Source organism: Hemitrygon akajei, chromosome 5 (assembly GCF_048418815.1).
Source record: "Hemitrygon akajei chromosome 5, sHemAka1.3, whole genome shotgun sequence".
Taxonomy (NCBI): domain Eukaryota; kingdom Metazoa; phylum Chordata; class Chondrichthyes; order Myliobatiformes; family Dasyatidae; genus Hemitrygon; species Hemitrygon akajei.
The window spans coordinates 180723748-180739836 of record NC_133128.1 but is presented as its reverse complement, the minus strand read 5'-3'; the positions used below and the strand labels follow the sequence as shown (position 1 = coordinate 180739836).

Sequence of the window (16089 nt, the reverse complement as noted above, 5' to 3'; positions counted from 1 at the left end):
TCCAACCACATACAGTTTAGCAGCAGAAGCATACTTAAAAGAAGGAGAAGAAGAAGCTTTGTGAACTGTATGTAGGGTGTCGCCATTGGTCGCTGGCGCCATCTTGAAGAAACAAGGATATACAGGAGTCTATGCTGAAGGATGCACTGAAGCTCAATGTAGCCATTGCAAAGACTCTCTGAGGAAGATCTACAGTCTAGGGTTCTGTTCCTACTGGGTATTAAGGGCTGGGCCCTGTGCAAAAGCCTCTCAAGTACTTCACAGGTGCATTGTTTAAGGAGAAACATTAGTGTTGACACATAGTAAGAAAATGTATTGAAATGTTGGGGACATGAACCCCCATCTGTAATTACTTCATCTATTTTAAATGAAGTATATTTTTAGGAAAAATAGTTCTCATTGAGGAGGAAGACATGTGATTTACAACTGTGTAATGCATGCTATTTATTTTTTAATAACTTCATGGGTAAATGGTTCAATTAATTTTATGGGGCTACTTCCATTTAAAGGAGAAGAGATGTAATGTGCAGTATATTTAATTGTACTAGCTGGGATGTTGTTGTAACCGAACACTGACATTCAGTTGAGATTAACTATCTCCAATAAAGTATGTTCAATTATAGCTGTACCTCAGTTTGATGTCTACGCGTGAGGTAAATAACATAGAGACATGATACTCTCATTAGATTAATGCCAGGCTGATGCCATAATAGAAGACTGGAGGAGAGGCTAGATAAGGATTTGTTGGGATTTTGCCAGGACCCAGCCATAGTACTAAAGATTTGTGGTCCTTCCATAATAGTGTTGGGTCCAGGAACATCAAATTTATTGTAAGCTTGCTTCTCTCAGTATAGGACCCAGGGAAGTTGGTTGAAATGAAATATACACATAGCTCTTGTGGCTGAAAATATTTACTACCACTACAGCCCTGGGTTCTTGTAATAATGCTGGGTTATGCTTCTGAATCCAGTGAACTATTGTGTGAAAGAGAAACAGGATTTTTAAGATTGTTATGGCAGGGGGAAAAAAGAAAGAAGAGAAGAGAAAATTGAGAGAAGCAGACAGCATTGAGATTGTGAGGAAGGTATTGGGGAGGGGAGATAGGGGTAAGATATGGTGGAGAAATGTGAAAAGAGGGAGGGAAGAAGAAAATAAGATAGGAGAGGAAGAGGCATGACATTTCTCTTTCCCTTTTCTTTACCCCTTTCTATGTTCTCTCTCTCCCAAACTCTTTCCCTCCATACCCCCACCCCTTTTTTCACTCTCCATCTTTTGTTTCTCACCCTGACATATCTGAGAATAAGATCACCTTAGACTTGCATATTGGTCTAGGGTAGTGCTCTTCTTCAAGGTGAGCCAATAATTTGCCTTCAATTCCACAGACTTCAATTTTAAATAATGGCTCTTGAGAGACTTTGTCAATTACTTTCTGGGCAGTCCACATAAATAACATCCACTGACATTCCCCTGTCCACAGTTTCAGTTTTCTTCAAATAGGTTTGTCAGACTTGACTTATCCTTCACGTAGACAGTATTGCTAAATGTCAGAGTACTTGAAATTTTAACAAGCCATTTCAGAACCAATTATAATTTTGCCCTTGGCTAACATCCACACTTGGATGAAAGGATCAAGTTCTTTAAGTCAAAAACAAAAGTCTAATTGTCCTGTTTTCCCTTTCATCCTCTATTAATTATAACATTCTTGCTGTTACCTGAGATTATATCTCTCAATATCAACTCAAATGAAACCAGATTTATTGATTGAGTTTGGTTTCAACCAGTTTCCGCCATTCCATCATGTCTGATTTATTATCCCTCTCAACCCCATTCTCCTGCCTTCTTCCTCTAACCTTTGATGCTCTGGTTAATCAAGAACCTATTAACAGCTGCTTTAAATATTAGATTAGATTCAACTTTATTGTCATTATGCTGAGTACAGATACAAAGCCAATGAAATGCCATTAGCATCTAACCAGAAGTGCAAAAGAATTGTGTTATTTACAAAATAACTGTGAATGAAAAGTAAGTGCTACAGCATACAAATATAAAAGTACTGTACTGAGACAGTACAATATGGGTGCAATACTACTTAGTGCTGTGATGTGAGGTTCAGTAGGGTCATAGCCTCAGGAAAGAAGCTCTTCCTGAGCCTGCTGGTATGGGAGCGGAGGCTCCTGAAGCACCTACCAGATGGGAGGAGAGTAAAAAGTCCATGGTAAGGGTGAGATGCATGCTTGATAATGCTCTTCGCCCTGCCCAGGCAGCGTTTATGGTAAATGTTCTCAATAGTGGGCAATTGGGTGCCGATAATCCACTGGGCAGTTTTCACCACCTGCTGGAGTCCTTTGAGGTCCGATACGGGACAATTGCCATACCACACTGAGATGCAGTTGGTGAGTATGCTCTCAATGGTACAGCGGTAAAAGTCCGTCAGTATTCTGGGACAGAGGTGAGTTTTCTTGATGCTCCACAGGAAATAAAGGAGCTGTTGCACCTTTTTGATCAGGATGGAGGAGTTCAGGGACCAGGTGAGATCATCGGAAATGTGGACACCATGGAATTTGAAGCTTGATGCATGCTGCACTACAGCTCCATTGATGTAGATGGGGACATGAGTGTGGCTCCTAGCATGCCTGAAGCCCACAATGATCTCCTTGGTCTTCTGGGTGTTAAGGGCCAGGTTGTTGTCGGCACACCATGCGGCCAGGTGCTGGACCTCATCCCTGTAGGCCATCTCGTCATCCCCTCTGATTAGGCCAACCACCAAATATACCCCATGAAGTGACCTGCACAGCTGTCTGTAGCAATGAATTCCAGAGATTCACCATCCTCTGACTAATAATAAGTGGAGAATCTTATTCTTTTTATTTTTATTATCATGGGTATAGATTCAGAAAATTTTACAAGCAGCAAAGACGAACAAAGAAAATACAATTATTAAACAGCATCAGCAAGCATGGTGGCAGGAGCATTCAAAACTTTTGGAAGCTAGGTAAGATTTATGTATGAATTGTTCATTTGAAAGTTATTTTTAATTGAATTTCACAAGAATATTACAATAAATATGCATATCCATTAGTAAAATACTGTGGCACTGTGTTACTGGGTGTTATTTTAAAGTGTACATAAACTATCTGCTACTGCATTAAATTAGACCATAAGACAATAAGACACTGGAGCACAATTAGGGCATTTCACCAATCAAGTCCTCTCCATCATGTCTGATTTATTATCCCTCTCAACCCCATTCTCCTGCCTTCTTCCTCTAACCTTTGATGCTCTGGTTAATCAAGAGCCTATCAACATCTGCTTTAAATATACCCAATGAACTGGCCTGCACAGCTGTCTGTAGCAATGAATTCCACAGATTCACCATCCTCTGGCTAAAGAAACATTTCTTCATCTCTGTTCCAAATGGATGTCCCTCAAATCTGCAGCTGTGCCCTCTGGTCCTAGACTCACCCATAGGAAACATCCTCTCCACATCCATTCTTTTGAGGTTTTTCAACATTCAATAGATTTCAATGAGAACCTCCCCTCTCATTCTTCTAAACTCCAGTGAGTACAGGCCCAGAGCCATCAAATGTTCCTCATATGTTAATCCTTTCATTCCTGGGATCATTCTCCTGAACCACCTATGGACCCTCTCCAATGCCAGCATTACCTTCAATAGCTGTGATATATCTGCTGCTGGACCATTGAGTCATCAGCTGGGTCCATCCGTCTCCAGACATTTCATCCCCTAACCTGGAACATCCTCAGGATGGTGGGACAGCAGAAGGTGATCAATCTTCTACCCCCGATGGTCAGACTTCCAGCTACTATCGTCCCTTCGCAGCCAAAGCCAACTGGACGTTCTCTCTGCTGCTTGAGCCATGGTGTTAACGGCTCTTTTCCTGGTTCTCTCTTGTATGCCTAAAGCAGCCATCATCTTCTAGCATGACATGGTGGGAAACCCTCTTGCCCCCACTTCGACAGGGAAGTTCTACGTCTGCCAGCCTTGTCGTCTGCAGTCCGCTACCAGGTCTTCATACCTCACAAGCTTCCTCTTGTGGGTCTCTTGGCATCGGGTCTCTCATGGTACTGTTAGCTCTATCACCATGAGCTTCTTTGCACTCTCTGATAATAGTAGAACGTCTGGTCGAAGTGTGGCCTCTACTATTGGTGGGAACACCAGCTTCTTTTCAAGATTGACCTTCATCTCCCAGTCCTTTGCCGTGCTCAGGATACAGTCTCTGCACTTGTTTGTTGCTGCAGCATGTTCCCCGGTCCTGATGAAGTTGATGAAGTTTGGTTGGCTATCCTTTTTGTGGTCCTTCTTCCTCTCTGTCTCCAAAGTGTGGGTGAGTGATCTCAAAACCTGGTCATGTCTCCATCTGTACTGTCCTTGAGAAAGGGCAACCTGGCATGAAGAAAGAATATGTTCTAGGCTGGCTGGTTTCTGGCACAGGTGGCACGTTGGGTCTTCTGTTATTCCCCAGTTCCGCAGGTTTGTTGGAGTTGGTAGTACATCGTACACAGCCCTCAGTAAGAACTGGAGTTGGAAAGATGTATATTTCCATATGTCATCCGATGTCAACACTCTCTGTTCTGTTTCCCACTTTGTCCAGGTCCCTTGACTCCCCATCTCCACTGCTCGCACATATTTAGCCTTCTCCTCTTTCTTCCTTATCTCGCTGTCATCATACCATTTCCCTAGGCACTTGATGGTGTTACCTATGATAGACGGAATTTCTTCATCCTGGATCTTCAAGGTGAACTTCTGTGTAAGTTGGCCTTTCTTTATCACCAAACACCTTGATTTGGCAGGTTTAAATTTCATTTGCGCCTGTGTGGCTGTCTCATCCATTGCTTGGAGTACCCATCCGGCCTGGATATGTGTTGTGGTTGTAATTGTAAGGTCATCCATAAATCCTCTGCTTGGCAGCTGTCTGATATTGGTGCTTGTCCTTGGCCCTCTGGTCTCCCTTTTCCCAGCCTCTATAAGTAGACTCATGGCCATGACGATGAGGACTATGGATATAGTGCAGCCAGTCACAATGCCCTTCTCTACTCGCTGCCATGATGTTACGTAGTCCTGCACGCTGAACCTTAGGTGAATCCCCTCGAAATAGCTTGCTAGGATCTTGGTGACCTTCTCCAGGATATGGTGGTGTTTCAGTGCTGTCTTGATGACCTGGTGCGGCACTGTGCTATAGGCATTGGCTAAATCCAACCACACAACCATCACTTTCCCTTTGGTTGCCTCAGCCTCCTTTAACAGCTGGGATATAACACTTGTGTGTTCCAGACATCTTGGGAATCCAGGAATCCCTCCCTTTTATACTATCATATCTATGTATTGGTTTTCTACCATGTATGATGTAATCTGTCTTGCTAGAACAGCAAAGAAGATTTTTCCTTCGATGTCGAGGAGGGAAATGGTTCTGAACTGCTTGATCTCAGTTGAGTTTTCCTCTTTTGGCACAAACCAACCTTCAGCCACTTGCCAGCAAGGTGGAATCTGGCCCTTCCACCAGATGACTCTCATCAGCATCCACATCCTCTTGAGAAGCTTTGGACACTTTTGTAGACTTTATAAGTGATCTTTTCTTAGACAAGGGACCAATAATTGTTCATAATATTCCAAGTGGAGTCTGACCAATTTCTTATAAAGCCTCAGTATTACATCCTTGCTTTTGTATTCCAGTCCTCTCAAAATGAATGCTAACATTACATTTTCCTTTCTTACCACCAACTCAACCTGCAAGGTAACCTTTAGGGAATACTACACAAGGACACCCAAGTCCCTTTACACCTCTGATCTTTAAATCTTCTCCATGTTTAGATAATAGTCTGTACCGTTATTCCCTCATGGCCATGCACTTCCCTATACTTCACATCTGCCACTTCTTTGCATATTTCCCCAATCCACCCTGCTTCCGCAATACTATCCGCTCCTTCACCTATTTTTGCATTGTCTGTAAATTTGGCCATAAAGCTATCAATTCCTTCTTGAAATCAGTGACATATAATGTGAAAAGAAGCAACACCCTTGGCACGCCACTAGTCTTGGGCAGCCAACAGAAAAAGCCCCCTTTATTTCCATTCTTTCTTTCCCACCAGTCAGCCAATTCTCTATACCATGTTAATGCCTTTCCTGTAATACCATGGGCTGTTATCTTGTTAAGCAGCCTAATATATGGCACCTGGTTAAAGGCCTTCTGAAAATCAAAATAAACAACATCTACTGACTCTCCTTTGTCTATCTTGCCTATTATTTCCTCAAATAATTCCACAGATTTGTCAGTTGAGATTTCCCCTAGAGAAAACCATGCTGACTATGTCCTATTTTATTATGTGCCTCCAAGTACCCTGAAACCTCATCCTTAAGAATAGACTCCAACTTCCTTCCAACTAATGAAGTCAAGTTAACTGGCTTATAATTTTCTTTCATTGGCCTCTCTCTCTTCTTAAAGTGTGGAGTGACATTTGCAATTTTCCAGTCTTCTGAAACCATTCCAGAATCTAGTGATTATTGAAAGATCATTACTAATGTCTCTATAATGTCTCTTTCAGAACCCTGGGGTGAAGTCCATCTGGTATAAGTGACCTTTCCACCTGCAGGCTTTTCAGCTTTCAAAGCACCTTTTCCTTAGTAATAGGAATGGCACTCAATTCTGATGCTGATACTCTTGTATTTTGGTATTCTGCTAGTGTCTACCACAGTGAAGATGATGCAAAATACTTACTAATTTTGTCTGGTATTTCTTTATTCCCCATTACTACCTCTCCAGCATCATTTTCCAATGATCTGATACCCTCTCTCGACTCTTTTTTACTCATTACATATCTGAAAAATTTTGGTATCCTCTTTTACAATATGGCTCGCTTTCCTTCTTATTTCATCTTTTCCCTCTTTATATCTTTTTATTGGACTTCTGTTGGTTTTTAAAAGCTTCCCAATCCTCTTCCTTCCCAGTACTTTTTGCAATACTATATGCCCTTTCTTTTGCTTTTGTCCTTTCATAGATTTCTCTTGTCAGCCACATTTGTCCCATCCTCCATTTAGAATATTTCATTGTCTTTGGGATGTTATCTTTCCTGCACCTTCCGAATTTGCCTCAGAAACACAAGCCATTGCTGTTCTGTCATCATTCCTCCTAGTGTCCCTTCAATCAACTTTGGCCAGCTCCCTTCTCATGCCTCTGTAATTCCCTTAACTTCACCTTATTACTGATAAATACAACTTTTGTTTCTCTTCCTCAAACTGCAGGGTGAATTCTATCATATAATGATCATTGCTTCCTAAGGGTTCCTTTACTTTAAGCTCCCTTAGCAAATCTGGGTCATTACATTGCAGCCAATCCAGAATTGCTGTTTCTCCAAGTGCTCAATTACAAGCTGCTCTAGAAAGTCATCTCATAGGCATTCTACAAATTCCCTCTCTTGGGATCTAGCACCATCTTGATTTTTTCAATCTACCTGCATATTAAAATCTCCCATGATTATTGCAACATCTCCCTTTTTGCATGCCTTTCTCTCTTCCATTATAATCTTCAGCCTACATCCTGCTACAATATAACTCCTAACAGGGCCTTTTTATCCTTGCAGTTTCTGAACTCCACCCACAAGAATCTGAAGGGTAGATTCCTTCTCAGTTTGGAAGGTTAAATAGATTCACATTTACTCAAAACGTATTGTGCTATTTAAATGAAATGAACTTCCTAAAGCATAAAGGCTTTTCTGAAAATTCTAACTTTGAAGTATGAAATGAAATATTTAAAAAAATGAAATAATACCTCCTAACACTAGATTTATGGGACATTAGGAGACCCTTATTCACCAGATTACTTTTTAAAATTGCTTTTTGTTAAGAAAATCAAGACCTCTATCACGTAAGTGGGTTCTCATTGGCCGTTGACTATTGTAATTAAGAAGTATATTATTTCAAGGTTCAGGTTGGCAATCAATCAGCCAGTGTTCTTTTTAAATGAACTAAAGTGGTGAATCTGAGAGCTACTATTTTTGTTATACTGTACTAAAGTGCTATGGGTCAAGGGACATCTGGAATAGTTCTTGGACAGGTTTATAGAGCAGTAGTTTATATCCTATGATACCATATCCATACCTGAGTGTTCCTTAAGCATATCTTCGTCATCCTCTATTTAAGGTCTCTGAAATTTATGTTTGGACAATTTCCCCAGTTATTTTTCTATGCCATTTGTTTCTATGCACTTGCACATCTGTTGTCCAGCTGCTATTCCCAGTGTTGCTTCTTTTCTAATCGATTTGTCTTTTGCATCCTGAACAATACTTACCATATCTTGGTGTGTTGCCTTCTGCAGAAAAATAAACCACTTCCCTTTCTGTCATCTTTCACTCCATAGTCTCCTCCAGCAAGTTGGGTCTCCTGTTGCTGATCCAGTGAGATTATACTTTGTAAAAAGGGTTAGCAGAGGATATACTTTGTATCAAAAGGACTGGCAGGAAGGCAGGTAGGGTATGGCTTTGTTGGCAAGAGGTGGATTTACATCTTTAGAAAGAGGTGACATAGAGTCAGAGGATGTTGAATCTTTGTGGGTGGAGTTAACAAACTGCAAGTGTAAAAAAAACCGTTACAGGAATCATACATAGGCCTCCAATAGTAGGCAAGATGTAGGATTAAGATTGCAAAGGGAGCTGGAAATGGCATGTGATAAGTGTAAGGTCACAATGGTAATGCGGGACTTCAATCTGCAAGGGGATTGGGAAAATCAGATTGGTGTCAGATCGCAAACAAGGGAATTTGTTGAATGCCTATGAGATGGCTTTTTAGAGCTGTTTCTGTTCAAGGCTATCTTAGGTTGGGTGTTGTGTAATAATCCAGATTTTATTAGGGAGCTTAATGTAAAGGAATCCTTAGGAGGCATTGATTATAATATGACTGAATTCAAACTGCAATTTCAGAGGGAGAAGTTCAGATGTATCAGTATCACAATAGAATAAAGAGAATTACAGAGGTAGAAGAGAGAAGCTTTCCCGGGTGAATTGGAGGAGAATACTGGCAGGGATGATAGCAGAGCAAAGGTGGCTGAAGTTTCTGGGAATAGTTCACAAGGTGCAGGACAGAAATGTTCTGTAGAAGAAATTCTCAAATGGTAGGGGTAGGCTGATGCGCTATCAATAACTCTAGGAGACTGGAAGTAGAGTACAAGATGATAGGCTTTTATTAACAGCAAAAATAGGCATGACCATGTTGAAGACTGTGGGAGGAGCAGTGCCCCAATCACCTTTATACAGGGGTCTGTGGGAGGAGCCACAGGTGCAGTCAGCAGAGGGGCAGGTCCAGACAGATATACATGGTTTACCACATAGGCAACTGTGGCTGACGTGAAGTTAAGGACTGCATAAAAGCCACAGAAAAGGCATATAATGTAATATAATTGGCCTCCACAGGCAGACAGCTGTGGAGGCCAAGACCTTGGGTATATTTCAAGTGAACATTGATAGTTTCCTGATGGCTCAGGGCATCAAAGGCTATGGCAAAAAGGCAGGTGTATGGGGTTGAGTGGGATGCTGGATCAGACGGGATGGAATGGTGGGGCAGACTCGATGAGCTGAATGGGTAAATTCTGCTCCTATGTATGGTCTATACTGCAAAGTATTCTTTAAATTTTAAACAGATCTCCACAACTTCTTTGTAAATTGAAGTTCAAGTTCAGGTTTATTGTCATCTGACTATACATATATACAACTAAATGAAATAAAGTTCTCTGTCCCACAGTGCACCCACACACCATATATCACACACAGCACATAAACCATATACTGTAAATAAGTTAACAAAATATAATTCAAAATGCATGTCATAAAGCATAGCGCAGGTAAACAGTAAACCGTGAAGTAAACAGCTCGCTATCCTAGTGACAAGACCTCTGTCATGGATGGGTTTTTATTAGCCTCATAACCTGAGGGAAGAAGCTGCTATCCAGTCAGGCAGTCCTAGTCCTGAGGCTTCTCTAGCTCCTTCCTGATGATAGTGAGTCAAAAGATATTGTGGGATGGGTGGTAAGAATCCTCAATAATATTTTTGGCCTTCTTCTGCAACACTTCCAGCAAATTTCACACATAGGAGGGAGGGAAACTCTGATGATTCTTTCAGCAGTTATTACTATCCTCTGTAGGGTTGTGCAGTTCGATGCTTTGCAGCTTCCATACCACACAATGATGCAGCCAGACAGGATACTCTCAATGGTGCTGCTGTAGAAAGTTGTTTGAATGAGGGCAGAGAGCTTTGCACATCTCAATCTCCTTGGAAAATGTAGACGCTGCTGTGCCTTCTGGACTAGAGAGGAGGTGTTGTAGGTCCAGGTTAGATCATCTGTTATGTGCACACACCAGCGAACTTTGTTCTCTTCACTTTCTCCACAGCAGAACTATTGTCGTGTGATGGAGAGTGGTCAACCTGTGCCTTCCTGAAGCCCACAATCATCTATTATGTCTTGTCCATGTTGAGACTCAGGTTGTTGTTCTTGCACTATTTCACAAGCCTCTCTGTATGCCGACTCATCATTGTTTCTGATGAGACCAATCACTGTGGTATCATCAGTGAACTTGATGATACATTTCAGCTGAATCTGGCAGTGCATTTGTGAGTCAGCAGCATGAATAGCAGTGGACTGAGCACACAATCCTGGGGGGCACTAGTGCTCAGCATGATGGAGTTTGAGATGTTGCTGCCAAATCAGACCTACTTCAATCTTTCCGTCAAGAAGTCCAAGATCCAGTTGCATAGAGGGTGTTGAGTCCCAATGAAGGTGGTTTACCTAGCAGCTTCTGAGGGATGATTGTGTTAAATGCCTAGGTGAAGTCGATGAACAACATCCTGGCATTATTTTCTAGCTGGGACAGGATGGAGTGGAGAGTTGAGGCTATTGTATCATTGGTGGACTGGTTTGAGTGGTAGCCAAACTAGAAAGGTACCAGTGTAGCTGAAAGGTGGGATTTTATATAATCCATTATCAGCTGCTCAAAGCATTGCACAATTGTTGAAGTCCCTGCCAGTGGGTGGTAATCATTTTGGCCAGTTATTATTGCTCTCTTGGGCACTGGAATGATGGTGGCTACCTTGCAGCCTGCAGGGACTGTGGACTGTTTCAGAGAGGTACTCAGCACCTGACCATGTATGTTGTCCAGCCCTGCAGCTTTGCATGACTTCACCCTGGCTAAGCTCCTCCTCACCTTAGCTGTGATCAGACAGGGTGCCTGTTCCTTGGGAAGAGAGGTGGCTTTCCTCAATGTCACATCACTCAATTGGACAAGTCCTCAGAAAGGGAGCCATTGCTGTTGTTGAGATGCATGGTGGACTTCTAATTGGTTATGGTTTGTACACTATGCCACATGTACCACGTGTCCTAGGTGTTACAAAGGTGCCTGTAGGTTTTCTTTGGGTACTCACACTTTTCCTTCCTGATGGCACATGAGAGTGCAGCTCTTAACATAGAAACATAGAGAACCTACAGCACAATACAGGCCCTTCGGCCCACAAAGTTGTGGCGAACATGTCCCTACCTTAGAAATTACTAGGCTTACCCATAGCCCTCTATTTTTCTAAGCTCCATGTACCTATCCAAAAGCCTCTTAAAAGACCCTATCGTATCCACCTCCACCACTGTTGCTGGCAGCCCATTCCACGCACTCGCCACTCTCTGTGTAAAAAAACTTATCCCTGAAATCTCCTCTGTACCTACTCCCCAGCACCAATTTTCACCAACTCCTCTCTCATGCCTCTGTAATTCCCTTTACTCCACTGTGAAAGTGATACATCTGACTTTAGTTTCTCTTTCTCAAATTTCAGGGCGGATTCAATCATGTTATGATCACTTTCCCCTAAGGGTTCTTTTACCATAAGCTCTTAAATTAATTCTGGTTCATTGCACAACACCCAACCCAGAATAGCTGATCCCCTAGTGGGCTCAACCATAAGCTGTTCTAAAAAGTCATCTCCTAGGCACTCTAGAAATTCCCCCTCCTGTAATCCAGCACCAACCTGATCTTCCCAATCTATCTGCATACTGAAATCCCCTATGACTATTGCAACATTGCCCTTTTTGGCATGCATTTTCTATACCCCATTGTAATTTGTAGATCACATCCTTACTATTGTTTGGGGGTCTGTATACAATTCCTATCAGGGTCTTTTTCCCCTTGCAGTTCCTTAGTTCTATCCACAATGATTCAATACCTTCTGACCCTATGTCATCCTCTTTCTAATGATTTGGTTTCATTTTTTACCAACAGAGCAACACCTTTCTGCTTGTCCTTTCAATACAATGTGTATCCTTGAACATTAAGCTCCCAGCTATAATCTTCTTTCAGTCATGACTCAGTGATGCCTACAATATCATACATGCCCATTGACAACTGTGCTACAAGTTAATCTACCTTATTCCATATACTGCACGCATTCAAATACAACACCTCCAATCCTGTATTCACCCTTTTCGATTTTGTTTGCTTTTTATGTTGTAACTCATCCTGTTAACTTCAATATTGCCCTATCAACTTTTAACCTTTCCTTTCAACCTAACAGGAACATAAAGATTCTGTACCATCAAAATCTCACCTTTAAATGACCTCCATTTCTCTATTACATCCTTCCCATAAAACAAATTGTCCCAATCCACTCCTAAATCCTTTCGCATCTCCTCAAAGTTTGCCTTTTTCCAATCAAAAATCTCAACCCTGGGTCCAGTCCTATCCTTCTCCATAATTATATTGAAACTAATGGTATTGTGATCACTGGACCCGAAGTGCTCCCCAACACATACCTCTGACACCTGACCTATCTCATTCCCTAACAGGAGATCTAACACCGCCCCTTCTGTAGTTGGTACCTCTATGTATTGCTGCAAAAACTATCCTGCACACATTTTACAAACTCCAAACCATCCAGCCCTTTTACAGTATGGGCTTCCCAGTCTATGTGTGGAAAATTAAAATCACCCACAATCACAACCCTATGCTTACTACAAATATCTGCTATCTCCTTACAAATTTGCTCCTCCAATTCTCGCTCCCAATTAGGTGGTTTATAATACACCCCTATAAGTGTTACTACACCTTTCCCATTCCTCAATTCCACCCAAACAGTCTCCCTAGATGAGCCCTCTAATCTATCCTGCCAGAGCACCGCTGTAATATTTTCTCTGACAAGCAATGCAACACCTCCCCCTCTTGTCCCTCCAATTCTATCACATCTGAAGCACGAAATCCAGGAATATTTAGTTGTCAATCACACCCATCCTGCAACCATGTTTCACTAATAGCTACAACATCATATTTCCAGGTATCAATCCATGCTCTAAGCTCAACCACCTTTCTTACAATGCTCCTAGCATTAAAATAAATGCATTTAAGAAATTCTCCACCTCTTACTCTTTACTTATCACTAACAGTACAAACAACTTTACTATCTTCTTTTTATTCCTTCTCCCATACATCGAGAGTGTTCCTACACTCTGGTTCCCCTCCCCCCTTTGTATCTCGATATATATTGATTGGCACCTCCTTAGTGCAAAGGGTTTAGATGGGGTGAAGTTTGTTAGGTGTGTTGAGGAAAGTTTCCTGACACAATATATAGTTAAGCCAACTAGAGGAGAGGTTGTACTTGATCTGGTATTGGGAAATGAACGTGGTCAGGTGTCAGATCTTTCAGTGGGAGAGCATTTTGGAGGTAGTGACCACAACTCTATCTCCTTCACCATAGTGCTGGAGAGGGATAGGAGCAGAAAATTTGGGAAAGCATTTGATTGGGGTAGGAGGAAATATAATGCTATAAGACAGGAACTTGGGAGCATAAATTGGGAATGGATGTTCTCAGGGAAATGCACAACAGAAGTGTGGCAAATATTCAGGGAACTTTTGCATGGAGTTCTGCATAGGTATGTTCCATTGAGGCAGGGAAAGGATGATAGGGTTAATGAACCATGGTGTACAAAGGATGTAGAAAATCTACTTAAGAAGAAAAGAAAGGCTTACAGAAGGTTCAAGAAAGTAGTTACTGTTAGAGCTCTAGAAAATTACAAGAATGGAATTAGGAGAACTAGAAGGGGCTATGAGAATGATTAAGGTGAGCAGGATTAAGGAAAGCCCCAAGATGTTCTACAAGTATGTGAAGAGCAAGAGAATGAGCCATGTGAGAATAGGACCAATCAGGTGTGACAGTGGAAATGTGTGCATGGAGTTGGAGGAGGTAGTGGAGGTACTTATTGAATACTTTGCTTCAGTATTCACCAGGGAAAAAGACCTTGGCAATTGTGGGGATGACTTACAATGGACTGAACTGCTTGAACATATAGAGATTAAGGAAGAGGATGTGCTGGAGCTTTTGAAATGCATTAAGTTAGATAAATCACCAGGAACAGATCAGATATACCTGTGAGAAGCGAAGGATGAGATTGCTGAGCCTCTTGCGATGATCTTTGCATCATCAATATGGATGGGAGAAGTACAGGAGGATTGGAGGGTTGAAGATGTTGTTCCCTTGTTCAGAAAGGGAGTAGAGATAACTCAGGAAATTATAGACCAGTGAATCTGACTTCAGTGGTGGGCAAGTTGTTGAAGAAGATCCTGAGAGGCAGGATTTATGAGCATTTGGAGAGACATAATCTGATTAGGGATAGTCAGCATGGCTTTGTCAAGAGCAGGTTGTGCCTTACAAGCCTGATTGAATTCTTTGAAGATGTAACAAAACACATTGATGAAGGTAGAGCAGTGGATGCAGTGTATATGGATTTCAGTAAGGCATTTGATAAGGTCACCCATATGAGACTCCTTCAGAAAGTAAGAAGGCATGGGATACAAGGAGACCTTGCTTTGTGGATCTTGAAATGGCTTTCCCACAGAAGGCAAAGGGTGGTTGTAGATGGTTCATATTCTGCATGGAGGTCAGTGACTAGTGGTGTTCCACAGGGAACTGTTCTGGGACCCCTCCTCTTTGTGATTTTTATAAATGACCTGAATGAAGAAGTAGAAGGGTGGGTTAATAAGTTTGCTGATGACACAGAAGTTGGGGATGTTGTGGATAGTCTGGAGCGTTGTCAGAGGTTACAGCAGGTAACCTGCATAGAATGCAGAACTTGTCTGAGAAGTAGCAGATAGACTTCAACCCAGATAAGTGTGAAGTGGCTCATTTTGGTAGGTCAAATTTGAAGACAGAATGTAATATTAATGGTAAGGCTCTTTGCAGTATGGAGGATCTGAGAGATCTTGGGGTCCATGTCCATAGGACACTCATAGCTGCTGCGCAGGTTGACAGTGTGGTTATGAAGGCATATGGTATATTGGCATTCATCAACTGTGGGATTGAGTTCAACAGTTATGAGGTAATGTTATGGTTATATAAGACCTTGGTAGGACCCCACTTGGTGTACTGTGTTCAGTTCTGGTCACTTTACTACAGGAAGGATGTGGATACTATAGAGAGAATGCAAAGAAGATTTATAAAGATGATGCCTGGATTGGACGGTGTACCTTATTTGATTAGGTTGAGTGAACTCGGCTTTTTCTCCTTGGAGTGACAGAGGATGAGAGGTGATCTGATAGAGGTGTATAAGATGATGAGGGGCCTCGATCATGTGGATAGCCAGAGGCTTTTTCCCAGAGCTGAAATGGCTAGCACGAGGGGGTATAATTTTAATGTACTTGGGAAATAGGTACCAAGGGGATGTCAGGGGTAACTTTTTCACACAGAGAGTGGTGAGTGCGTGGACTGCACTGTTGGCAGCAGTGGTGGAAGTGGATACAATAGGTCTCTTAAAGGCCTCTTAGATAGATACATGGAGCTTAGAAAAGTAGACAGCAGAACATTGTGGGCCAAAGGGCCTGTAATGTGCTGTAGGTTTCTATGCTCTGAATTCTAAAATGTAAATAAGTGTGAAGTTACCTACTTTGCTAGAAAAAAATTGAAAGGCAGAGTTTTGCTTAACTAGTAATTATATTCAAAGAGATATGGATGTCCTGTAAACAAGTCACTGAAACAAATGCCCAGGTGTAAAAAGCTGTTAAGAAGGTAAATGGTAAATAGGCATATATTTATCACAGAGAGAGACCTTCATGGGAGAAATA

At 41.8% G+C, this 16089-nt stretch overlaps 1 protein-coding gene across 1 annotated transcript in view; it reads left to right on the top strand.

The window, feature by feature from the left end:
* Positions 1-16089, top strand: part of LOC140728520 (coiled-coil domain-containing protein 148-like) — a 103526-nt gene that overhangs the window by 34814 nt on the left and 52623 nt on the right. The window contains exon 4 of the mRNA XM_073047359.1: positions 2889-2992. Within this exon, the coding sequence (XP_072903460.1) occupies positions 2889-2992 (104 nt within the window). The remainder of the gene's footprint in view (positions 1-2888; positions 2993-16089) is intronic.